Source organism: Sander lucioperca, chromosome 4 (assembly GCF_008315115.2).
Source record: "Sander lucioperca isolate FBNREF2018 chromosome 4, SLUC_FBN_1.2, whole genome shotgun sequence".
In the NCBI taxonomy this organism is placed as follows: Eukaryota; Metazoa; Chordata; class Actinopteri; order Perciformes; family Percidae; genus Sander; species Sander lucioperca.
Genome location: NC_050176.1, coordinates 3,889,760 through 3,916,768, shown reverse-complemented (window position 1 = coordinate 3,916,768; position 27,009 = coordinate 3,889,760). Strand labels below are relative to the sequence as shown.

At 39.9% G+C, this 27,009-nt stretch overlaps 1 protein-coding gene across 3 annotated transcripts; it reads right to left on the bottom strand.

Annotated features, from left to right (window-relative positions):
* Window positions 1–2,117: 2,117 nt before the first annotated feature.
* On the bottom strand, window positions 2,118–20,528 carry card14 (caspase recruitment domain family, member 14). Of its 3 annotated transcripts, none has more exons than XM_036000327.1 (21): window positions 20,104–20,528; window positions 19,508–19,645; window positions 19,093–19,418; window positions 16,926–17,084; window positions 16,654–16,773; window positions 15,681–15,806; window positions 13,823–13,972; window positions 13,595–13,720; window positions 12,428–12,525; window positions 10,843–10,898; window positions 10,565–10,625; window positions 8,762–8,981; window positions 8,551–8,677; window positions 7,231–7,471; window positions 6,992–7,055; window positions 6,782–6,902; window positions 6,406–6,570; window positions 5,558–5,676; window positions 4,359–4,474; window positions 2,981–3,375; window positions 2,118–2,744 (listed from the first exon to the last, which is right to left on the bottom strand). In XM_036000327.1, exons 1-20 carry the CDS (start codon window positions 20,315–20,317, stop codon window positions 3,168–3,170), a joined length of 2,955 nt encoding a protein of 984 aa, XP_035856220.1. In that variant the 5' UTR covers window positions 20,318–20,528; the 3' UTR covers window positions 2,118–2,744; window positions 2,981–3,167. The 3 variants fall into 3 exon arrangements, with proteins under 3 accessions (XP_035856220.1, XP_035856218.1, XP_035856219.1); XM_036000325.1 differs by having other exon boundaries at window positions 13,595–13,723; window positions 20,104–20,527; XM_036000326.1 differs by having other exon boundaries at window positions 8,762–8,978; window positions 13,595–13,723; window positions 20,104–20,527.
* Between the last annotated feature and the right edge of the window lie 6,481 nt (window positions 20,529–27,009).

Below are 27,009 nucleotides of genomic sequence, written 5' to 3'. Positions count from 1 at the left end.
GAGGACAGATTTTGCAACCTGAGGAAAAACAGCGGCCATAGATCACCTTCCTCGGTAACCCTTTCACTGCTGAATCCGATTGTTTGAAAGGCGCTTTAGTGACAAATGAGTGAGAGAGTTCTTTGAGTGGCCACAACCGAGTTCAACCAAGACCTGAAAAGGATTGTGGATAACAAAGACTGTCAGGTTTCCCACTGAGTCAATCTAAGTGAGAAAAAAAACTATGAAAACTGCTATGTATTATGACTGTCATTAGATCTGGAAGACACTGTTGCTGTTGTAAGTGTGGACGTGCATGTGTTGTGTGGCTTTTTGCTATGGTGCGGTTTTTTGTGTGGCTCTTTATACCTAACTGGTTGGCCACCCCTGTACTATACCATGATTTTTGTATCACTTTTTTCAAGATACTATAGTATGACGTTTCTTGATATATTATAATATGACTTGTTTATCACTTTATTTAACATACTATACTATTACTTTTTATCACTTTTTTCAACATACAATACTATGACTTTTTTCGACATACTATACAATTACTTTTTATCACTTTTTTCGACATACTATGCTGTGACTGTTAACATACTTTATTTGGTGGCACAGTGCATACTCTGACCCTTGGTTTGATCCCCAGTCCGTGTTCAGCTTTTTTGTGTGGAGTTTGATCGATCCCCAGTCAGGGCTGAGCCTTTTTGTGTGGAGTTTACATGTTCTTCCAGACTTTCTTTGACATGCTAAACTATGACTTTTTTGGACGTATTATATTATGACTTTTTTGTCACTTTTTTCAACATACTACACTGACTTTTCTATCACTTTTTTTACATAGTATACTATGATTTTTAATAAATTCTTTCAACATATGCATATTCCAGTTCTATTTTGCTCCCTCTTATGGTGATGCAGCTGATAACCCTGCTAATTGAGCAGAAGAAGCAGTTAATGATAGAAAAGTCAAGTAAGAAGATTGTGGAGGAACACTTTTAGCTCTAGCCTAGAGCCTCTAGGCCTAGCCTATATGATAACTTATCGAAATTTATCGGATTATCAAACAGGGTTTCAAAAGACAAGTCTTTCATCAGAAACATTGTTGTATGTTTTGGAGACATTTCCTATTAGGCCCAGCAGGCGTCACATTTGTCACAAATGTAAACATGGCACACATTTTCTCATATCCTCTTGTCTTATATCTTGAATCAAACATTTAAATTCCAACAGGCTCCAAGCTCTAATGAATGTACATCATTTATACAAAAGTTGCACATTTCTACAGGCATCCTCTCTTTAAAACAAGCACGTAAACTCACCACATCAAATTGCTGATTTGATTTATTGATAATGTATGCATGTTGCCAAACATTCAACAACATGGGTTTGCGTGTGCTTTTTGAGTATCTCAAGAGTTGTGGAAATCATAAAACCAACTGAGTTATGTTAAGTGAATTTAAGGAAAACTCGTTCAAGAAACGTACGTATATCAAGTTGAATTAACAGTTGTTTAGTCACACTGATACATGTTGTAGTACATGTAGTGCTAAGACGGTCATTATAGTGAATACAATCCTGACAGGGTGATGCAGTCCTGACAGAGTGATGGTCGGAATCAGCCTAAAGCAGGGGTCTTCAACGTTTTTTTTAAGCCAAGGACCCCTTAACTGAAAGAGAGACAGAGCAGGGACCCCCTACTACATATATTGTATAAAATGAAGTTGCATTTTAAACTGGGCCTACAATAAAGTGTAGGGCGGCCCAAAGCCTTTATACATAGCCTTTTTGCTTGGAATACTAAGCTATTAAATTAGCCTAATAATTGTTGCTATGATTTATAAATCATTTTTTAATGTTAAAACCTACATGTGGCTCAGTGGATTCATTGAAAAAACTGTCAGAAATTAACAATCATTTGGAGGCCCCCCTGCATTGACTCTGAGGACCCCCTAGGGGCCCCGGACCCCATGTTGAAGATCCCTGGCCTAAAGGCTCTCTCTACAATATCCCTTACATACTTCATACTAACCTTCATCGTGGTTAGTATTGTTTCCATATTAAGTCAAGAGACAATGTCATGTTTTCAAGTCCTGAAATTGTCTTCAAATGAAAACTAGAAATGTTCAGACTTTCCTTCAATTCACACTTTAATGAAGATAGACTATTAAATATTGCTCAATTCTTTTTTTTATTAATGTGTACTGTGAGACATATTTGGAACAATCATTAAACAAAACAAACCATTAGATGATCTGCCACAGAAAGACGAGGACAAATTTAAGGAACAACGGTAAATCCCTGTCATGAACACGACACAGAGGACACACATCTGTCATGATGAAGACTTTCAACCGATTATAATCACAAGCCCTGCAGTTGAGTTTCCCTCTAAAAATGGTGCAAGAATAGATAAGTTGACTGATATTTACAGTGTGTTACAATTCATCTTTTTTTTTTTCTCTTAATAATAATCCCGTTTTATACTAATTCAAATAAAGACATTCTAATTAAATACGAGAGATGACAGATCCAGAACATTAAAAGAAAATCCCCCATAGCGGGAAACAATCTACAACATATTGTAGAGATAAAGTGCATACAAGTTATTACAGGATGTCTTAATGATAAATGTTTGTGTTTTTAGTGGACACCTCACACCAGTGTTTGCTTTAAACAAATACCTCAAAAAGGGAGGCAACAGAGCAGAAACTGTTTCTGGGTACAGTGGATAATGAGACAGCTTTATACACTTAAAAGTACAGTAGATGGGCGCCTGGTTAGCTCACCTGGTAGAACAGGCACCCATATATAGAGGTTTACTCCTTGACGCAGCGGCCGCGGGTTCGACTCCGACCTGCGGCCCGTTACTGCATGCCATTCCCCCTCTCTCTCTCTCCCCCTTTCAAGTCTAAGCTGTCCTATAGAAATAAAGGCCTAAAAATGTCCAATATATATATCTATATATATATAGATATATATATATGAAAAAAAAAAGTACAGTAGATAGCACTTTACGAGAGTCCTTCTTTCACCCAGCTACTCATTAGTATCATAGATACATACTCATGTTTACAAAAATATTTATTGTAAAGCTAAATATATTCTCGACATCATATTAACACAAAGCCCTTTGAGAAATCCTATTATTTTCATATTTTCTTTTCTCTTTTTCCTCTGCTTCACCACTGGTCATGCTCCACCCAGACGATCTTCTTCTGCTCCTCCCAGATGATGGAGCGCAGGCGGGTCAGCAGGGAGGCCTGGTCACTCCAGGAGTCCGGAGCCACGCTGTGATACAGGCAGGGCAGCTTGTCCAGCAGCGGCTCCTCGCTTTTCGAACAAGCCAACAGCCGCTCCTCCGACTGGCTGTGGCGCTGCAGCTTTGACCTGGAAGTGTATAAATGAACCAGATGAATGAAGATTATGGTCAAGATAATTTTTGGATGTATTTTTATGTTTGTTTGTTGGTGGTTTAGTTTTGGACTTTTGATCATAACTGTGTAGAGCAGTGGTTCCCAACCAAGTTTTTCATACAATTGAACTATCAATATTATGTTAGTTTGGTCAGCAATCGTACTAATACTAGCCTACTAGGCTACTATTACTTAAAATGAAGCTGAATATTTGACCATTTCTCCACTAACGGTACTTTTAGCTAACAATTTCAACCATTTATTCAGTACTTATAACTGTTTAGCCTTTACTTTAAAGTGCTCATATTATGCTTTTTGGCTTTTCTCCTTTCCTTTATTGTGTTATATATCTTTTTTGTGCACGTTATAGGTTTACAAAGTGAAAAAGCCCAAAGTCCACCCCAAAGGGACTTACCATCTCCAACAGAAAACACTGTTCACAAACTTCTCCAAACAGCTCTATTGTAGTCCAGCATACAAACCAGTGACCAAGACATCATGGGAATTACTGGATATAACTTGAAGAGTAAATGTTTGTGTTGTATGATTGCACATCCATACAGCCTCTTTTTGTCTTAATGCTAAATACTAGCTATATGTTTGTGTTATTTGTTTCTGTATTTATTGTTTGTTTATGTCATATTCATGTTTAATATGTCTATGTTTGCACCAACAACCAAGTCAAAAATCTTCGTAAGTGCTACTTGCTTGGCGATAAATCCTCTTCTGATTCTGATTGTACTCTCCCTCTGTGCGCCAGTATCTAATTTGGGACTTCTACGTGGAGCGTTAATGTCAATTAAAGGACAAAATGGAAACATGGAAACTATGGCAGATATCAGCGAGGTCGTCAAGTTTGCCTAGAGTGATTATCTAAATGTGATTGCAGAGAAATGATAAGCAACAAGGTGAGCTCTGTCAGCACTGGTATGAAGAAGAAGAAGGAGGAGGGTTTACTTAAGTTTCCGTGCACTGCGTGCAGACAGGCCAATGAAAATGATAATAGGGAAGATCTGGGCCCGGTGCAACCGCCGCACGCAGTCCAGACCCAACGGCAGCACACAGTGAATCCCCTGGAGGAGGAGGAGGAGGAGAAGAATACATGGAATATGGGTTAAAGAAAGAGATTTTTAAATAAGCACGAGTGCAGTTTTCTAGGAGCACATGAAAAAAATATATGCATTCATTCGTTCATGATGTGAACACAGCACCACAAATCTGCAGCCAGATGCAGTGGGTGTGGTTGTCTTGTTGCAGCTGGTGTGCTTTTTTTAATGGTTAATAAACGCAATGATTACATTACATGTCATTTAGCTGACGCTTTTATCCAAAGGGACTTACAGTTGCTACATATGTCAGAGGCTGCACACTAGGGGGTTAGGTGTCTTGCTCAGGGACACATTGGTTGATGTATCGCAGTGGGAATTGAACCCAGATCTCCCACACCAAAGGCATGTGTCATATCCTACTGCGCCATCACCACCCCACGATGATAGAAACACATAAGGAAAAAAATAGTTTATATTATCCCTCAAACAATCTGACACTTTTTTTTGGTCATAATTCTACTGTATATCGCGTTGCGAATGGTTACATCATATCTTAAAATGTGACGCAGCATGCATTTTGTTTTTCAGAACACATTTCAAGAAGAAAACCTGCACTGCTGAATTATTTCTTTGAGTTTGAAAGTAGGATTTGACAGACAGTATTAATGAGCTCCAATAATGCGATGTCTCCCACATAAACAACAGTATAGAGGGTTATAACAAGCTGGGCTGATGTGTGTGTGGTTACTTTGTAGCAGCCTGATTTATTAAAGCTAAACATTGTAGACGACTGTGGGTAAAGGGTCGGATGCTGCAGACTTGTAAAGCTCGTGGGTTACAGTCTGGACTAACGTGGTGAAACAGCCGACCATATAACACGTCTTCCCTAGAACCCCACTGCTAGAGGCATTAAGAAAATGTGATTTTTCACCACATTTTTTGCTCAAAAATACAATACTTAAAAGTGAACAAACCTAACAGCCACATACTGTATTTCCTTTCCATCCTCTTTCACACCACAATTTACTGAGCCCCATTCTTTGCTTTTTGAGCTACCAGCCTCCAATGTAAGTGTTTTAATATTATATCAGTTGTGGATGTTCTAACCTTCTTCATAACTTTCTCGACACACTGCAGGGTGTAGCAGCAGTGTGTTCCCTGCTCGAACTCTTCCAGGATCTCGGACCTCTGCAGCCGGGCTGCATGCTCGCTAGCGCTCAGCACCTCTGTAGAGCAGAAGGGAGGTGATGATATATATGTGAAGTCATATGATAATGCCATGAAAAAATGATCAATATAGTTCAAACTCCATATGAAGATATGAGCAGGGATTCCGCCAGAAAAGTTGTTAAGCCCGGTAGCAAGTGAGAGAAAACTAAAAGCTAACTGGAGATTTAAAATAACTACGTGTACGTTTTCAACCGAGCCGTCCCAATGTAACTGTAGCTTTGACATCTTAAAAGTACATTCAAATCTTATTACCAGAGACTAGGCTTGGGGGGGGGGGGGAACTTAGGCCCAGTGGGCTTACAACACACTGGGGAAACCCATATTTACCTTTAGTAGTGGCATTATCTTTAATTAATTTGGTACAATACCTGAAACATCTTCTGCATGTCGTTCTCTTAAATACACCGATCCTTGTATGATGATCAAATCTTCCCACAGAGATCATTAAACTTTCATTTGGCTCTACCATTGAAGGGAACACTGGCAAACATTTGTCGTCTTTATAGCCTATATAATTTTTTATTACTATGTATTTTACAAAATGTATTTCCTTCCTGGTTTGCCGCGACAGCCAACATTTGATCTGTCAATTCAAACAGACTTGTCTGTCAGCACAGGAAGGTGCTTCCCTCCTAAACAACTAACTAAACATGCGTCTTCAGTGGCATATGCTCCAGCGGAAACAGTTATGAAATTTCAGCATTTGACGACGCTGTGTTTCCTACCAGGCTCACAGAGCTGGAAGCCCTGCCAGTCTGCCACCTTCTTGTTCAGGCTGTGTCCCAGGATGGTGGGCAGCAGCAGGACAGGCCTGCAGATGGGTGGGAAGATGGGGGTGACCAGGCTGTAGGGCATGAGGGTAAGACAACTTTTGGGTGCAGATGTATCCCCTATATAGGAAATAAAATACACTGTGAGACAGGTAAATGTTTTCATACAAAAAACATTCAAAATGTTTATCAAACAGCGGATTCAAGAAGCAATATGTGTCAAATCATCAACAGAAGTCATCTCAGGCCGGCCTGAGATGACTTCTGTTGATGATTTGACACTATTAATAAAATGAGTAGGTCTACACAAGACAAGAGCAAGCATTTTTACCTGGTTCTGTGCTCTTGGTATTTTCCTCCTCCACACTGACCCACAGTGGGTTCCTGCCATGATGTCCGGTGCTGACAATTCTCACTGCCTTCTGCTTATTCTGTTCCACCACACGCCCAGCCTGTTGTGAGAGAGGAATATAACCAGGAGTGAGCACAGTGAAATATCAGATGCAGTCACTAGGTGGCAGTATTTTCTGATTATTCTTACCTTTCGAGACTTCTTTGTTTGAAAGCTCATGTCTTCAATTGCTTGAATCAGAAGCCGCTGTGCCCTGTGCCATCAGACAATGGTTACAATTTTCAGTTTAAAGCGAGAGAAAGAGAAATGATACTGTGAGTGGTGATTTTCTTTTCATCTTTTCCTTGCACAAGTATGCAGATGATTCTGACTCCCTACCTACTGTATGTATACCCCACATATTCTATATTCCACATCAGTGTACCAACCTGTAATAGTTGGGTACGTTTCCAGTCTGGAGGTCCAGTAGCTGGCAGGGGTGAACTTGGCTGGCGCGCCATGAGTCCTCAGTGCCAGCAGGCCGAGTGTGGGTTACATGAAGGATGTCGTTGCAGGACACGGCCAGGGTTCCGTTGGGGCCGGCAGAGAGAGACATGTTGACACGTACGTAGAAGGAGTCTCCGGATATTGTCTCACTGCTCTGCAGCTGCTGCAGCAGCGCCTCATAGTCTGAACAGGCAGAGGACCACACTTCAACTAAAGCCACTGTATGTTTGTCTCTTATAAATTATTTACATAGTCTTCACTTGCTGTACACCGTGATTTCAGGTGTGGTCATATAAGCTCCACTGTCCATTTAAGGTTTAACATTAACCATGCTGTAACTACCTGCTCCAAAGTTAAAAGCCCCTCTTATGTTCCTGTAGTGGTTTGAACCAAGCCACTGACAAACATGCTATCCTCTCTTGATATAGGGGCTTAATATCCCATTAAACACAACACAATCACACTCTTGAGTGACAAAAGGTGTTGGCACAGCACACCTCACTTCTCTGCAGTCCGTATGAGAGCATGAGATAACCCATTAACAGTTGGCCATAGGGTCAAAAGGAGAAGGGTTTCAAGTTAAAAAAAGAACTCAAGGTTTTGTGCTTTTTACACTGTTTTGTGCTGTGTCTTTATGTGATGCCCTTTGGATACATGAAATGAAGCTATCACGTTGTACTCTGTCTCAGTAGCTCGTCTTGTGAACATCGAAGAATGCTGAATTCTTTGAACGATGCAAAACAAAAACACCCTCATAAATACAGCAGCTTGATCAACATCATATCCTGTTGCTATTGCAACAAGTAGCAGTGTCATAAATTATCTCATGTGGCAGCTGGCCACATGGCTTTAATCTCAAGAGAAACAATCTGCTTCCTTATAACAGCTGAAGCCATAAACCTTTATTTCCAACTATGGCTGAGATACAGTCACTGTGATTTGTTATAATACAGTCCTGCCTTATGAATTTGCTCTTGCACGTTTGTACGTGTTTATACATTTGTGTATGTTTGTGTATAAAAGCTTATTTTCTCTATTGTGTCTACTGTGAATTATTATTATTATTATTATATATATATATATATATATATATATATATAAAACAAAAAAAGTAGTATTTTGGCTTCAAGAATGGATATATGTTTCAGAGTGGGATGCAACATCTTCAGTAAAATGTATCGAAATGATTTATGAGGAGTCATACCATCTTGGTTACAAGGCAAAAAAAACAAAATGTTTTATGTACATGCTGTGGGACATACCATCTTGCCTTGGCCGGAGGGAGAGGTGACAGAGGCCTGTGACTTGGCCAAGAGCCCACATAGCTTCCTCTAAAGTGGAATCCTCCAGCACCATCTTCAGAGCCTTCTGGTTCTGCTCGTACCTGACCTGCAGAGCAAGATTATTATGAGAAACGCCTTCACTTTAGGCAGTACGATTACAATTAGTGTTCAGAAACACACTTAAACCCACCTCCACTATCTGTGCCCCGCGGCTGATGCCAACAGTATGGGCAAGGGTCCCTTCTGTCACCTGGTGCACAAACACTCCGGTCTTATTGCCTCCCACCACGGTTAGCTGACTGAGCAGCGCCTCCCCCTGCAGGGAGATGCTGAGAACACGGCCATTGACGCGAATCGCTTTCGGACGCGAACGCATCAGGAAGGGAGGGTAAGAGGTTCTTGACACGCTGGTGAGAGAGCAATGAGGATAGAATGCTTCATCAAACATTTTGATTATTTTAAGGATCACAGTTAACTTTTGTGGAAAGGAAAAATGTTACTTTTCACTGAGCACAGAGCCAATCCTTTCATACTCTACAGTTTATACAGTGTGGTCTGTACATTTTTAGTATGGGTGGGGGGGGAATAATAAATTGTAAGGTATGTGTCCCATTTAATCCTATGGGAAAAGATCGTTGCTACACTTTCGGCATAACTATCGTATATTTACAGTTTAATTTCGTCACGGCATGTATATCACAGCTCCCTAAGGTCTTACAAAGCTTAGCTAACTCCAATTTCAATTTAATGCATTTTTCAATACAGCCTAGTATAGTAATATTTTTCGTGGCAATACTGTATCGATACACAGATGTCAAGTATGGGTTAAGTGTCTTGCTCAGGGACACATTGGTTGATGTATCGCAGTGGGAATTGAACCCAGATCTCCCACACCAAAGGCATGTGTCATATCCTACTGCGCCATCACCACCCCACGATGATAGAAACACATAAGGAAAAAAATTGTTTATATGATCCATCAATCAATCTGACACTTTTTTTTGGTCATAATTCTACTGTATATGACGTTGCAAATGGTTACATCACATCTTAAAATGTGACGCAGCATGCATTTTGTTTTTCAGAACACATTTCAAGAAGAAAACCTGCACTGCTGAATTATTTCTTTGATTTTGAAAGTAGGATTTGACAGACAGGATTAATGAGCTCCAATAATGCGATGTCTCCCACATAAACAACAGTATAGAGGGTTATAACAAGCCGGGCTGATGTGTGTGGTTACTTTGTAGCAGCCTGATTTATTAAAGCTAAACATTGTAGACGACTGTGGGTAAAGGGTCGGATGCTGCAGACTTGTAAAGCTCGTGGGTTACAATCTCTATCAATCTTTTACTATACAAATTGCACGTGAGAATTTGACTTTTTGGTACCAGAATGATATAATCATTTGCTTTTTCAGTCCACTAGAACAACATGTATCTTTTGACAAAGTTTTGCTTTGGGTACATAATTTGTTGGAAAAATGGTAATAAATTGTAAGATATCGCAATATGTTTAAAATCGCAATAATGACAATAAGTGTGACTAAGTATCGTGATGATATCGTATTGTTGGCCTCTGGTGATTCCAACCCCTTATTTTTTGTAGCGAGTGGCTCTGTACTTTAGCACAGTGGATTTGAACAAAATTGTTGGAGTACTCTTTAAAATGTGAGTCAGCATTCAGTCATTGTTTTTTTGACTTTCTGCTATATATGCCCAGAGCTCTTACAGTATAGCTCACTTTTAAATCTAAGTTAGTAAATGGGCTAAAGGTGGGTATGTTGTGTTAAATTAACCAGTGCTGATTATTTTTTTTATATTATCTCCACTAACTTTATTTCCATCATTTATTACTATGTACTGTATGCACTGCCTTCATTTTACAGTCTATTGAACACTTTCAGGTAGACTGGCGTCTGTTTTACACAAAAATGCTTAGTAACATGAAACTCTTTATTAATAGCAATGTTGTGCCCAGTGGACCGCCTCACCCATCAATGCTGGAGCCATTAGACAAGAAAAGCCTGGGTGTCTGCTTGTCTTCACTCCCTACTAAACAAAAGAGAGGCTGTTTAATCATTTGGCATCAAGGATGTTTCCCAGGAAATAATGTGCGTGTGAGTTACTGTGTGACTTTACAGCCCTGGCACAGGTTCAACATTGAACAATGGCTAATTAAAGTCCTACGAAACAACACCAAACCACCAAACCATCCACCCAAAAACACATTTAATTAAACAAAGAAAGTTTGTGTGTTTTCTATACATACCATCGGGGATAAACACAAAGTCTTCAAATAGAGATTCCGTATCCACTGTGTCCAAGCTGCAAGAGAGAAAAAGATTGAGAGGAGAAAGGATTTGTCTCGGTCACTTTTCTTGCACATACAAACACGTACACATACACTGATAATGCTGAACTATTTACTTTATACTGAGCTTACTTTAATGCTAAGTGTGAAATAATCATCTGCCCTATTACAACCCACAGACTGGTTCGGTGGGTACAGTGTTGTAATGTAACGAAGTACAAATGCTTTGTTATTGTACTTAAGTAGAATTTTCACGTTTCTGTACTTTACTTCGTTATTTATATTTCTGGAAACCTTTACTTTTACTTCACTACATTTCCTAAATAAAATGTATACTTTTAAAACATTTCCACTAAGCATCTTTGTTACTCGTTACTACCAAATAAAGTCAGAAGAAATTGTTAGATGGCAAAAAAAAGCAGTTTGGCGAATCATTGCTCCTAGATTGCACGCTCCATTCCAGTTGGTGATGTAATGCCTGTTTGTTGCCATGAGCCAAAGGCATGGGCCAAAACTAAAGAAGAGGCGGAGGAAGCATACTAACTGATAGTGTAATGAAAGCATCTGCTGGCTGGAGGCTCTGCCGCCAGCGTAACAGGTGATGACCCCCCCCCCCCCCGACGACAGTGGGGTGATGAAGATAACGTTACACACCTGTGGCCATATTTGTAAGAAATGTCTTTGTACGTTGGAGTGAAAGATTCTTCCTCCTTTTTGTTAATGTCAGACTTTAAATGTGGTGTTTAAGAAGGTGTGGAAACCCTGAATATTATGCTTTACTATATGGAAGTCACAATACAGTTCACAACTAAAGTTTTTTTTACTTTTATAATTAAGTACATATAATGTGAAAAAACTACTATTGGTACTTAAGTACAGTAAATATCAGATACTTTAAGACTTTTACTCAAGTAATATTCTAAAAGGTGACTTTAACTTCTACAAAAATCATTTTCTAGTAAGATACTTGTACTTCTACACTTCTAAGTATTACTTTTAAGTACTTTATATTAGACTGGGTGACACAAATGTGACAAAAATGACAAAGCCAAATCTCTTGTCAGCCCTCTGAACATAATAATAATACAAAAGTACAAATGTTCCTCTGAGCAGAAATACAGGAATTGAGGAATGTGGGTCAGCACAAAAACCTATGAAGTCTATTGACAGTGTGCTCTCACTGTGCTCCCAACCCCCTCTGCTCTCTTGCAGCTTTCCTGTTTTCTGTATTTTACTCTTAATCACACTTTTTTGCATATCTCTAGTTAGCATTAGATCCTAGTTAAGACCCTCTTATCTGTAAATTAATAATTCACTTGAAACTGGATGTCGACATGTTAGCAGAAAGGAATGCAGAGGTCAATAACACCGTCCTGCTGGGTGTAATGCCAACTCCCTTATAAGCTGGAACTAATGATATACTTTCCAAAAAAAGCATGAGCACAGACACACAGTGAGGTTTATTGTAGGTGAACGTGCAAACACACACACACACACACACACACACACACACACACACACACACACACACACACACACACACCTGCTGTCTGCGTATAGAGCTTCCTCTCTTCTGCGGAAAGACTCTGGACTGGGGGGCTCTGGGTTTCGGGATCGGACACTTGCTGTAGAATCTTCACACTGTAGACATACACATGGCATACATGTACAGACACATATTAATTATTTACTCTATAAAAAGTGCAATAATCAAGATTTTGCTTTAAATCTTGCAAAATGATCAGTAAAGAAAATGTACGGACTTTAAAAGCAGATATCAAATCTAGGCCTGGCTATTATTTGAACATAAGCTTCAGTAATTATACCAAATATTTTTTTTCTCCAAAAATCTTACTTTGAGAAATATAAAATTATATAATTTTTTTTTTAAACAAAACTATTTTTTTGAATTTTGTAATATGTCCAACTTTAACTAACGTAAAAGTAATGAGTAACGTAAAAAGTTACTTTCCATAGGGGGTAACTAAGTAAAGTAACAGATTACTTTTTTAAGAAGTAACGAGCAAACACTACTTTTTAAAAGTAACTTCCCCAACACTGGTGGCATGCAGCCTCAAACCCATTGACTCCTACTACAAACATTTATATTAGGTAGGTAAAAAATATATACTTAAGTATAAACACTTGTTGCTAAAATCAATTCATCTGTAGTTTTGCTCTTCATGGTATTTGTTGACAATTACTAAAAATATAGACTATTGTCAGCCTTATTCTTTAACACAAGCAGCTGTACAAGGACTTTAACTAAATAAAAAAGATTTTTTTTTATATATATATTTTTTTTATTTAAATCTTTATTTATTTTTTATTTAATACATACTGTGTACATATACTTATACTTATATTGTTTATACCTATACTTATATTGTTTAATATTCCATCTAGTGAATGTGTGACGTGCACCAACAACACCACAACAAATTCCTTTTATGTGTTAAAAAACGTACTTGGCAATAAAACCCTTTCTGATTCTGAATCTAAAAACAGAGAAAATCAAACAAAAATCAAACACTTGATCAGTCATTGGTCAGTGTAAAAGAATTTCAATACCCAGCCCTAATAAAGTAATTGTGGCTGAGCACGCATGCATGCACGTACTGTGTGTCTTGTAAGCCCGTTTGGGATCGGCATACTGTTTTTTATGCATGACACGATAATTAAAATGATTCATTCATTTAAACACACTCACCTCTGACATCAGTGACATGGGATTGATTGCATCCATGCGGCAGAGTAAACGCCTGGTAGGGGTTCTGAGTGGGCATAGTAGGGATTCTTCACAGCTGGATCTCAGGCTCTCCCAGTCCATCTCCGTCTCCTTCGATAAAAACACAGATTAGCATGAGACATTAGCATTATTATGTCACTATTTGTTGTGTTTATGGGTGTGCTGATGTGTGCTTGTGTGAGAAATTACATCACAACTTTGCCGTTGTCCTCTGGGGCTGCGTTTGGCCTGCAGGCTGAAGACCTGCTCTTGGAGCTCCACCAGCTGACACCTCAGGGTGTCCTTCTCAGCCAGCATGCGGGCGATCATGGCCTGGGCCTCATCTCTGGACAGGTATGCCTAGGAACGGGAATCGTTCAAATTTACTTTACATAGCTATTTTACTCAAAATGAACACACCTTGTTTCTTGTTCATGCAAACAAACACAACACAAACAGGCTGAGTTCACGCCTCATGTAGAAATCACAAAATCAGGATAACCACAATGGTCTAACCCGTCACGCGCCGCCTGTAACTCAAACCGGGAATTAGCACCTGTCTGAGTCAGGATTGTTTGAGTATTAATGTACAAGGCAGCGAAGCTGGCATGTGGTTTGCAGAATGTCATCAAAGTGGTGTCTGTGGCTGGTCGCTTTCTATTTTTTGACACATTCTTGTGAACACAACAACTCAGGAACAACACATGATAGAGACTTGGAGAAGCACCCATGTTTGAATCATATGCCTAACTCACTGTTTATAATGCATGTTACAAAAAACCCTTAAATTGAATAATGCAATCAGATTTTGAAGCAAAAATTGCAGAATAGCATATCTTGTAAGACAAGGGGCCTTTTGGTGTGTTTGTGTTTAAAGCTACTATCTTGATCTTAATTCAATATATCTTAATTATTTGATCCAACATGATGGATATAATAGAACATCAGGAAATTCAAATGACAGTTGCCTTGTTTTAAAGTTTAGGAAGTCAGATTTTCCTGTCAAGTACTGAAATTTTCTGCCAGCTTTTAAAAAAACATTTTAATGAAAGAGCGAGAGGCATGAAACAAAAGGTATGCCAACCCCTCAGTCACATGCAGATGCAACTACTTTAAAAAATGGATTCTGCATATCACGCTGCATCACATTTTGTAACAGATGCAGGCTCAAGCACTCACTATTGCATTTTATATGAATCTTTGAATGGTCCTTTCTGTACCAGAGGAGAAAAATGCACGCTATTTATATAAAGGATAAATAAATAAACTAAATGCATGACTGACTAATTATACCCCGGAGCTGTCAACTATTATCATATTATCGTCTTGTGTTGTGCACAGCTCCAGTGGAGCAGCTTGCAGCTATGTGACCACCTGACAGCTGTCAGGATGTAGCTGGATTGTTCATTTCAAGCCTTGCTGTTGTTTAAAAGAGATACTGGAAGACAAGTAAGAGACGCTTTAAGATTAATCATTCCTGCATGGCATCGACTGGTGTAACACAGCTAAACACTACATTTATGTACGTGTAAAAGTTTTGTTCTTTGACTTTAATACTGCTCAATTTGTAGAATAGTAATTACCGTTAACTTAATTCATGTCCCATATCAAAGAGACATAAATAATTACACACCCACACACACAACAGGGAGTTCCAGACAGTAAGATCTAAATGAGAGGGGTTGATATTTGATACTCTCCACAACAAGTAGGGCTGGGTACCGAATTCAATACTCTTTAGGCACCGAAAATCGTCAACTTTCCCTCTTTAGCGTTAAGCTTAGCATAGCCCCATTGCAACCATAACACTGGCTTGTCCGCGTCATTCTACCCAGCTCTACCCTATCGTCAAAAGTTGTCACATCCGGTTTCAAAAAACCAAGATGGCAAAGGCCATATTGCCAAACTAGAGGCTTTGAAACAGCAGTCCACATACCAATGAGTAACGTCACGGCTGCTACTTCCTCTATTCTTACAGTAAAAACAGAAAATACTGCTTGGAAAAGTGAATTCATCTTTACTGGGAGACAGGACAATTTGAGTGGCGAGGTTGTTAAAAGTTCCTTACTTGGTCTCTCTCTGCCTGCAGCTCTTTCATCTGGTTCTGAATCACTGTGCTCTTCTGCTGGTGCATTTTACAGTCCAGGGTCAGCTGCTGCACCTGGAGGCTCAGGCACTCCTTCTGATCCAAGAGCTGAATGCAAATAGACACACGTTACTCCAATGTGGCCTCAAGTGTTATGTTATAGGCTCAGGCTATGTTATAGATGTACGGTATTTGATGAGCGAGTCAACGCTACTAAGCCACACGGAAACTTCTGTGTTCTCTGAAATAGATAATGATGGTGTACTGTATATAGTACAGGGTTCCCACACATTTTCATTGACAACATTTCAAAACAATTTCATGACTTCTCTATTGACTGATACAAATTGTATCGGCCATTAGAGAACCATGAAATAATAAATGTACACGTACCCGGCATTATTCAAACATATCAGATTCCAACTTTATTTTCAACTAACTGGCATACACAGAGGGAGAGACGGAACGAAAATAAAGAAACGCACGTAAGTAAACAAAACGTCACGCGTCGACGCATATTGTAGGCCTAGGTTCCGTCAACATCTACAGAAAATAAATACGTGGAAGGTTATCCACTGAAGATCACTGTAACTACAGTAACACAACAAAATTCCATGATTTTTCTAGGCCTGAAAAATGAGATTTGGAAATTCCATGATTTTTCCAGGTTTTCCATGACCGTGGGAACCCCGATACTAAAAATTTGTTGTCACTTATTATTGTACTGTCATGTTATAAGGTGACTTTATACAATGCACACTTCATAAGGACTAAACCCAGTCAGAAAATAGCTTTAATTAGAAGTTTTCCTCTGGCCAAAGGCTTGTGTACGTCATGGTACTCTGTAGCAGTGGGATAATCAAAATAGCTCTTTTCAAAGTAGTAGATGTTTTGCTGAATTTGCATGACATTTCCTGATCCATGATGCCACAGTTAAACACCCACACACACCCACCCCTTGCTTGTCTGTGAGCAGCTGTTCGTTCTCCTCTCGGTAACACCTGAGCTGCTCTGCGAGCTCCACCTGGCTGTCTATGGCCTCCGCCAGGTCCTGGGCCAGGATGTCCTCACGGGCCTGCCAGAGACACAGCAACAGAGATACAAACATGTCACAAGTCACAAGTGGCTATTTTACTTTCACTGTTTTACGAATATGTGCCGGCAGTACAGTACAGTACTCCACATAAATCAGCTGATAACACAGAATGATTAAATGATTATTCTCACTGGGTCCAGTTTTTCCACTTTCACCAGCTGGCAGCGCAGACTTCTGACTTCTTCTTGCAGTCGCGGAGTGTCAGCAGGGGAGGCACACCTGAGCGAGCATTTCTTCTGGAACTCGTTCTCCGTTTGGGCCTTCTGCAGCTCAGTCTGCAGCTGATATATCTGACCCCAAACAAGAACAACAATGCTGAAGGGGCTGCAACTAAGACTATTTCCACTAGGGCTGGGCGATTTATCGATATTATATCGACATCGATATATATGAGGCTAGATATCGTCCTAACTTTTGGATATTGCAATATATGACACAAGTGTTAAAGTGATGTCATTTTCTGAACTTACCCGCATAACTAGCTGTTCTATTATTTGCCTTTACCCACTTAGTCATTGTATCCACATCTCATTGTGTGAATATTTTGCGAAAGCACCAATAGTCAACCCTACAATATCGCCGCAGTATCGACATCAAGGAATTTGATCAAATATATCGTGATATTTGATTTTCTCCATATCGCCCAGCTCTAATTTCCACTATCGATTTCGTTCAATTAATCGTTCAATTAATACATTTTTGTCTGTAAAACAAAAATGGATTAATCAAATAACTGATTCAGCACAAAATGTTATTACACTATGCAATGTTACTCAGGTAAAATTCATCTGTGGTAAAAAAACCAAAATGTTACAACCATGACTGAAACACTTCAGCTACCATGTTTAGTATCAACTGCGATAAGTGTATCAAAAGGATCTCTGCTCTTTTATGGCACTCATCATACCGAGCCACGACTAAAGGGTTATGCCAGAGGAGAAGAGGCTTTGTGCATCAGTGACTTCTTTTAAATCACTTCTTAAAACTCATTTTTATCTTGCTTTTATGTGATGTCTCTTTTATCGTCTTTTTACCCCATCATCTGTTAATTTCATTTGATTTTATTTATTCATTGTCGTTTTTACTGCCCTTTAAATGCGTCCCATCTTCAATTTTAACGATTACAATGATGTGTATTGATATGTGTGTGTGTGTGTGTGTGTGTGTGTGTGTGTGTGTGTGTGTGTGTGCTTCTGTCAAAGCACTTTGTAAATTTTTGTTTTTAAAGGTGCTATACAAATAAACATTATTATTATTTTTTATATTATTTTGATTCTTGTGACAGGTACAAATCTTTCAAACTCCACAATCCCAGTTTGTAACTCTATGGGCCCTATTTTAACGATCTAAGCGCACGGCGTGAAGCGCATGGCGCAGGTGCGTTTAGGGCGGAAAAAAGGATCCGTGCGCCGGGCGCATGGTTCAAAAGGGTTGTACTTAGTGTCTTCATTAATTCATAGGTGTGTTTTGGGCGTAACATGCAATAAACCAATTAGAGTGTCATCTCCCATTCCCTTTAAAAGCCAGGCGCGTTTGTACCTTGGCACATTGCTATTATGATGGCGAATTTGCACCGTAATATTTTTATTTGTAATCTTTTGCGTTTCTGTGTGCTGCTGCGCTTCTCTGTGTGTGTGTGTGTGTAACAAGCATAGTGTGTGCGCTGTGCATAAGCCTAGGTGCATTTTACTAATTCGCTGTTAAATGAAATGCTGCGCTATTGACTTTAGACCAGGTTTTTGTTGGTCAATGGCACGATCGCTTCCCGCTGCCTCAAGATAGCAATATGCCAAGAATTCACCTGAACACACCTCCCTGTAAGACCAGCACGCCCATGGGCCACAGATGGGCGCAGGTGCATTTGCTATTTAAACGGCGCGGGCGCTGGACGGGAAATTGACAACAGCGTAGGTCTTAAACTAGCAAAGACACTTGCGTCGGGCTTTGCGCTGCACTGGGCCGGGTACAAGATAGGGCCCTAGGCCTTCTGCTAAAAACTTGTAGTCTCCAAACCCAAGCCAAAATGACTCCATTCAAGTCATTTTATCATGCAAAGTTTCCCCAGAGACCCAAAAGACAATATACAACTGTTTTTACACGCTGTGTTAACAGTGGCTACCGAGGCATACAGTAAGCCTCGAAATTTACATCAAGCTACGTTGCTCAGATTTCAGTTCTTTAACCCTACATTTTTAATGACTTTCCCCTGAGTTCACAGCTTTGTGTCAGGGAGGAGAAACTCATTCTTTGCATTTATGAGTTATTTTAAGGTGAGAAACTTCAGTGAGGATCACTGACCTGCAGGTTGAGGTCATGGAGGCGCATGTTTACAGCTGATTTCTCCTCGATGGCTGCTGTGTAGCGCATATACACGTCACACTTTTCATCCTTCAACTTGGTGACGTCACGCTGCAAAGAACACAAGTGTCTCCGCATGCGTTCATTTTCAGCCTGAAGGCCTCTGGACTTCTCCTCCAGGTCCATTATCTGCCTAATCTCCAACTGAAGGGAGGCACAGTGAGCACTCTTTTTACTAGCCTCGCAGCGAGCCTCCTGGAGCTCCTTCTGCATCCCCGTCACGGCTCTGACCAGGTACTCTGTCAGCTCCGAGTACTTTATCAGGCCTGCGAGGAGAGCAACGCAAGTCAGACATAAAGCAAGGTAAACTAAGACAAATATCCCCTTAAAATTAAGAGCACTTAAAGCCACTGACCACTGAATCTTGAAGGCTCAGTGCTGGGTTTGCGTCCAGTGACTTGGGTGTACAGGGTGGGGTAGTGGATCATCAGGCTCTCCAGCAAAGCCACAGCCCCATTCCTCCCCTGGGTCCTCAGCAAGTCCAGCATATAGCCTGGGAATGGTAGAGCATAACGTAATGTTGTCTAAAACTCCAACCCTAACCCTTGAATCAGCAGACTCAATCTCAAGATAAGTGATTCCTCTATGAATGTCTTAATCTAGAAGTACATAAAAGCCTGCACTTTCATTTATCTTCAGAGAAAGCAAGCTAACAATTGTTCTCTACAATAACCACAATCAAGAATTAGAAAATACATATAATAAGCAGGCAGCATAACATATTTTTTGTTTTACTAATAAATATTATATGAGTGTGGCTGGAATTCCTTCTGTATCTTGGCAATACCCTCAACAATCAGTGTAAGCAAATCAGGTGCAGTAAAAGAGGACGGAGCACAAGCCACTTGTGGTCTACAAACCGAGGCACGCTACGTTCTCCATAACCCCACGGACAGGCTTTTAACATTGTTTAAAATCCAAGAAGCAAAAAGCCAAGTCAGAAAATCTCACTGGTTCTCATGCTGCGGTTGGTGAGGTTGTGGCTGGAGAGGATCTCATCCTCGTCCATCTCAGCGAGCACCCTGGCCTGCCTCAGGTACGGGATCAAAATGCACGGCCGCACCCCCAAGGAGATCCGGTGGCGGTTGTCGTTGATCAGTTCCCACAGTTCCTCCTCGCTCATGTCTCCCAGGTCTGGACCCTCAGGAACACACTCCCCTGCCATACTGAGTGTGTTATGTGTGTTTGATAGAGAGACGGTTCCCTGCAGCTGAGATGATGGGAAAGGCTAGAGCGAACGAAGCAAACACACACACACACCCTTAGCTGCAAAGACATAGGCTCATTCCTGGTAGCAGACAGAATAGCAGGCTGACTGGAAGAAGAGCTCTATAAAAGGGCCAGGAAAACCGGTAAGACAAGGGCTCTGCAATGCAACAAGGGACATGTGCAAACACAAAATTATGCAAACGGACCTGAAAAACACCCACACACACACTTACCTGTTACAGATTATATTAAGTGCCAAATGTTAACCGCCAGACAAAAACATTTTTCATTTTTCTCTGATGTTCTCATCTTCTAATTTCTTCATTATTTTCTACTCTTCTGGAACTGCACCTTCCAAACACACACACACACACACACACACACACACACACACACACACACACACACACACACACACCACATACGCATGTCTCTTCCATTCATACTCTTTGTAGCTTTCTAACCTGTGTTTGCTTTCAACAGCTAATTCAACATCTAATCACATCATAAACCTCATAAACCATAGGCTGTGGCTATGGCAAAAATGAACAAAACCTCTCACTAACAGAAATGTTAGATGACATGCCAGTTCGCATTAATAATTCCTAATCATCACAGTAAAGCAAACACACATACCTGGCCTCCGCTGACAGGAACACTGAGCTCTGCAGTGCAAAGTCCTCCGTTGAGGAAGGAAATCAGGTTGGAGGCGTAGCTGACATGGGTTGTAAGCGCAAGGGCAAGGGCTTTTTTCATAATGTAACCTATCTTACCACCAGAACTTACTGTTTACTGTACTGTATGCAAACAAATGGACGCTATCAAGGCAACATACTGTCAATGATATACCGGCACAAAGAGGATGTAGGGGATCTAACAGCTACAGCAAATAGCAAAATAAACAGCAAAATAGGGAAATGTGAAGAAATAGTTTGAAGGAATATCTTTTAACTATAGAAATGAAAGAAAAATAATGCACAATAACATTTGTGTGGAGCTTAAACAAAGCACACACAAATTGTCTCATGGTCATATTTCTGTATTTTCAACTAATGACGCGGCCAAAGATCACAGGAAATTATTAAAAAAAGGGTGCATGTGCCAGTAAACTGCAATAGTGACTCAGAAAATAATATGGAAGTCGTCCAATAGACAACATTACTTTCACTACAGCTTGACAGATAAACAAACATACAGCATGACTCTACGGCTCAGCACTGCAGTGTATATTCAACAAAGAGGATTAACAAAATATGATCCTTTCACCCCCGATACAGTAGTCTGTAACCTGACCAGCCTCAGTCAACACAACAGTACAATGCCCGCTCATCTCCCTCTTATCATTTCATATACAGTAGTCAGGACAACTAAAGCCCATAGCACATGTATTATCATATACAGGGAAAATAAATAAAAATGAACGGGCAGAACAGCAGAACTTATATTCTGAAAAAAAATGTATGTGCTACATTCCCACATATTGTGCTTTAAGTCAGAATTTAAATAAATACACTGAAAGGTTATCCACCACAACATTTATTAACTCTCTTTCTAAACTACTAAAACCTGTAAGTGTATGTTTCCTGAACACCAAAGCCTTCTCCAGAAGAGACTCTGACTGAAGTGTGACTGAGAAAGATGGAAGGGAATTTCCCACAGTGTCCCACAGTCTATAACAAAGTGATGACTAGACATTTGTTGTTGTCAATACAGGCATTCCTTGAAAGTACAAAAGACAACTTAACACCAACAGTTAAAGCTCAACAAGCACTTGCAGTGTAAATACTCACAAAGCTTTTCTGCATAATGGTGTTATTGGATTAGCTCCTGAAAGTGAGACTATGAAACTTTTTGCTGAACAGCAGCCATTGTAGCTAGAGCTTTTATTCTCTGTCCAAATCTGATAGGGTCTGACCCACCCAACCGCCGTGTTTGGCCGTGCTGTAATTTCTCAAAATACCTTTGGGCTTGGATCAGGTCAGGTTCGTTTTTTGTGTGTGTGTTTTTCTTTATGCAGACCTTAAGGTCTGTGTAATGGCATGAATGACGTATCCTGACTCCCGCCTCTCAATAATGAGGAAACACGTTATACAATCTCTATTTAACATGGCGTATGACAGTTTTTGGGCTGCGCTGAACATTCCAGAAGGCACATGTCGGAGATCGTGTCACAAAGTCTGTTAGTGCACTGAAAATACTTTAGATGACTTTAGCTTGTAATAAATGTGTTAATATTAAAAAGAATATATCTTATTTATTTTACAGAGGAAATTCTCGTCTTTTTTTTCCAGGCTTGGGACCAAAATAACTGTGATGGTTTGGCCTCGGGTCAGGCTCAGACAGAAACTATGCAGGTTCATCTAGGGCCAGGCCAGATTTTTTTGGACCGGATCATAGCTCTAATTGTAGCCAAATGTAGCCATAATATAATAATGTCAAAAAGTACTGTAACAGTAGAGTAGAATCATAAAGTCAGTGAACATCCTCCGTAATGTCAGCTACAGCATCATCTATATCAATAATAATAATCCTAATTAGGGCTGTCAAACGATTACATTTTCTTAATCGCGATTAATCGTTGAATTTCTATAGTTAATCGCGATTAATCACATGTTTTATCACATGATTAAAATTCTATTATTTTGCATTTCAGAACTATTTTTAAGTACATATTAACAATGGAAAGCCATTCTTACCAGTGTATCTTGATTGGGAATCAAATGAATGCAAAGAAAGTGACTTTATGAACTTGATTTTAAGATTTGTATTTGTTTATTATATATTTAATCTAGTCACACATTTGAACAAACAACTTTGAATGCACCACAAGGCTGTAAATTACCAGTTTCATTAAACGCACTGTCTGTGTTTTTTCCGACAACAGCAGCTGCAGATTGTTACATCCCGGTGTCGGAATCCTCTACAATGATATACAGTCACACTTTACACCGTTTAACGTTAGCTGTCAGCATTGTAACCGTGTTTAATCCAGCTACTAGCTAGCGGTAGGCTAACGTTAGCTGCTGTCGAGTATAGTGTTAACTAGCGCCACGTGCAGCGATGCCTGTAACGTCTGTTTCAAAGCATCAGAGAGAAGCGCAGATATATCAGTGGCACCGAAATGAGGCACCGAAATCCGCGTTGCTATTCCTGCAGCAGCAGGATGTGTTACGAGGAAGTACGGCAAAATAGTAGCCTGTTAGGCACGACGCAAAGCCGAGTGAAGTGAAAATAAATTAATAAATGGCGGCATGCGATTAATACGATTAAAAAAAATTAACGCATTAATGCTGACAGCCCTAATAATAATAATAATAGATTTTATTTGTGATGCACTTTACATTTGGAGCAAATCTCAAAGTGACACAGTTAAGATCATAAAAGCATGGTAAAAACATCAATATAAAATACAAATAGACAACGCAACGACTTGCAGGGTTAATTTAAACTCATAAGTTGTGCTAAAAAGAAATGTTTTTATTCCTTTTTTAAAAGTCTCAATAGTTTGAGGTGCCCTCAGATGGTCGGGGAGGGCGTTCCAAATCCGAGGAGCGGCAGAACAGAAAGCTCTATCACCCATGGTGCTGAGCTTAGTCTTGGGGAGAAGGAGGTGGTTTGAGTTTGTTGAACGGAGGGATCGAGTTGTAGTTAGAGGGGTGAGTAGTTTTTTCAGATGGGGGGGGGCATTTCCATAGATGCACTGGTGGGTAAGAAGGGAGACCTTATATTCAATCCTGGCGGAAACGGGAAGCCAGTGAAGTGAATGAAGAATGGGTGTGATCTGGTCTTATTTTTGTACTCTCATCAGGATCCTCTCAGCACTATTCTGAAAATACTGCAGTCTCTGCAGGCTTTTGTTAGGGATCCTGATGAGAAGTGCGTTACAGTAGTGCGTATCAGCTTTGCTAACCATAGCTAACATTTGCCACCATTAGCTACTGTAGTAGTAAGTAATGCTGTAGTAGAAAACCCCATGCTTGTATTGAAATTGGGCAAGGGTGTGTTTTATTCTTTATGAACAGAACTTTTGAGAGGAAGAATGGAATATTTCTTCTTTCAAAAAGTAACAAAACCTCATTTTAGGGTCACATATCGTCGCTGGTGGGAGAAAACCTTGTATGTCCAAAACCGTATCTTTTCAGAAAATGAAAAAAAAAGGCTTTATTTAAAATCAATTTTTGAGCTATTTCTTTTAGACAGTCAGTCAAAATCATCTTGTCACTGTTCAAATATATGTAAAGCCCACAGACAGACACAAAGGCTAACCAGAAGCATTGATTTATGAACAAATGTTGGCAAAATATGGATGAGGTTTCTGCCCGACAGTGACAATATATAGGTCAGATTAGAGAGCCTGAGAAAGAACCTTAGTAATGATGTTAGTATCTAATCATAACAACGGAACCCAGCGTTCAGAAGTCCTAATCAGAAGCCAAGGAGCAACTTTTAAATACCTTAACTGGGAGTTAATTGGGCATAAATATTTTTACTTAATATTTTCCCAGGCAAAAGAGGACACAGATAAGTTGAAAGTGGGACACCTTAGGTAATAACTCAACTTTACACACACAAAATATATGCTTTTCACATCAGCATATTAAGATAATGAAAAATGAATCTTTACATTCTCTATGGATGAGAACAGCTTCGAAAGAAGAGCCTGTTATCTATGATAATGTATGAAGCTATTTATAGGAGACCAAAGTGCTGTTAACCTGGAAGTGCAATAAATGTTTTCCACTGTGCTGTACAGAAGAGTGCCTTAACTATAATTCCTGCTAACAATTACTGTAGGTCAGACAGAAGTCAACTGTCATATCCAATTAGTAACTATGAGCTTGGTGTGCCATGAGCATAGATATACGTGAGAGAAGTGTGAGACAGTCTATAGGGTGCCTCTGGGTACTCTGGAAAGTCCTAACAGAACTAGTACAAGATGGTGCTCACAGTGAGCATGCAATCAGAGGAGCCGGTTCCACAGCATTGCATGGACAAGGCTGCGTGGAAACCGCTGCAGGAAAGTGTTGAAATCACTTGACGTCACTGTCGCGTCAAACTGATGTGCTGCCTTCAAGGGCGGCCTGCAGCCGCCAGTTATTGGACAAGTGGCATATGTTGTTGATTCCAATGTTTGACAATGCAGACATGGTGTGAAATGCGTTGCCACAGTGATCCATTGTATGAGCAAGTTGCAGTCTTTTAAGATGAATACTGATGTGGTGAGAATGTTTTTTATGTCAGTGATATGTAATGTTTGGAGTAGGGCTGCAGCTATCGATTCTTTTAGTAATCGAGTATTCTACTGATTATTCCATCGATTAATTGAGTAATCGGATAATAAATACCTTTGCTTTATAGTAAACAGCAATAGTAAATATAGTAAAACATCGCTATTTGCAGAGTTGCATGCTGTAGTTGTGTAAAACAGCGCGGTGGACGAGAGCAGCAGGTGTTTATGTTACCTTGTGTCGATTTCGTTCCGTGGAATGGATGAGTACACTGGACGTTTTCTACTGAGATGATGTAGCAGCATGTTTGCAGCTTTAAATGATCCCAAACTTTCTGTCGTTTTCTCTCGCCTGTCTCTTCTCTTAGACCCTCACTATTTTCGCTGTCTTCCTTCATTTGTAATCTGCGCCGTCTGTCTTGTGTCCACAGAAGCGTCAGCCCGTTGTGCGCTGGTAATACTCATCCGTGTGGAAACACAGTGAGCCGTACAACATTAGTTACATTGATTAAACGTAGCTTCGAGGCAAAGAATTTTGCATCGAGTATTTTTTTTAATCAAATTATTCGAGTAACTCGAGGAATCGTTTCAGCCCTAGATTGGAGTTACTGGGTGGCAAGGTTATAATCATTAACGAAAACGAACGAAATAACGAAAACTAGGTGGGAAAAAACATTGTCGTTAACTGAAATAAAAATAAAAACGAGGCATTACAAAAAAACGATAACTAAACTTAAACTGTAATGTCTGTTTGCAAAACTAACTAAAATAAAATAAAATTATCGAGATGTAAATGTCCTTAGTTTTCGTCTTTGTCGATGTCTTTCATAGAGCAAATAACGTTATATCTTTCCGACCATGACATTTCCCGTAGACATGTATAAATCGCAACATTCCACGTCAAATTGAACACAACATAGTCCATGCCCCTCGCTTTGCATCATAGCGGTACCGAAAGTCTGAAGAAAGCGGCACCTATTTGATTATGACTGTGTCAGATAAAAGCAAGTGCCTTGCAGTGGAAGGTGGTAAAATATATAATATAAACAATTTATTACAGAGAAAAATCCCACGAATTTGAAAGTACATTTGAGAAGCGCACACAAGCTAGGAGGCTAACCTAGCTTACCTTAACAAGGTAAAGGAGAAAGCAAAGCCCCCTTTCCCCGAAACAGAAGCTAACCCCGGTAATGTTACGGGCATGGATGTATGGGTACAGGGCCAGGCAGCATGACAGAGACAACAGCAGGACAGAGAACACTACAGAAGGGCTTTCACCAGCGAACCGATAGCTGCTGGATAGTAAATACGCAGGAACACCAAAAGCGGGAGGAAGCGTGGGTTAATATGTGGATTGATACTGAGATGTCTACACAACAGTGTGAGTCGAGTGACTTCAAAAAGTTCGCCACTTTACTCGA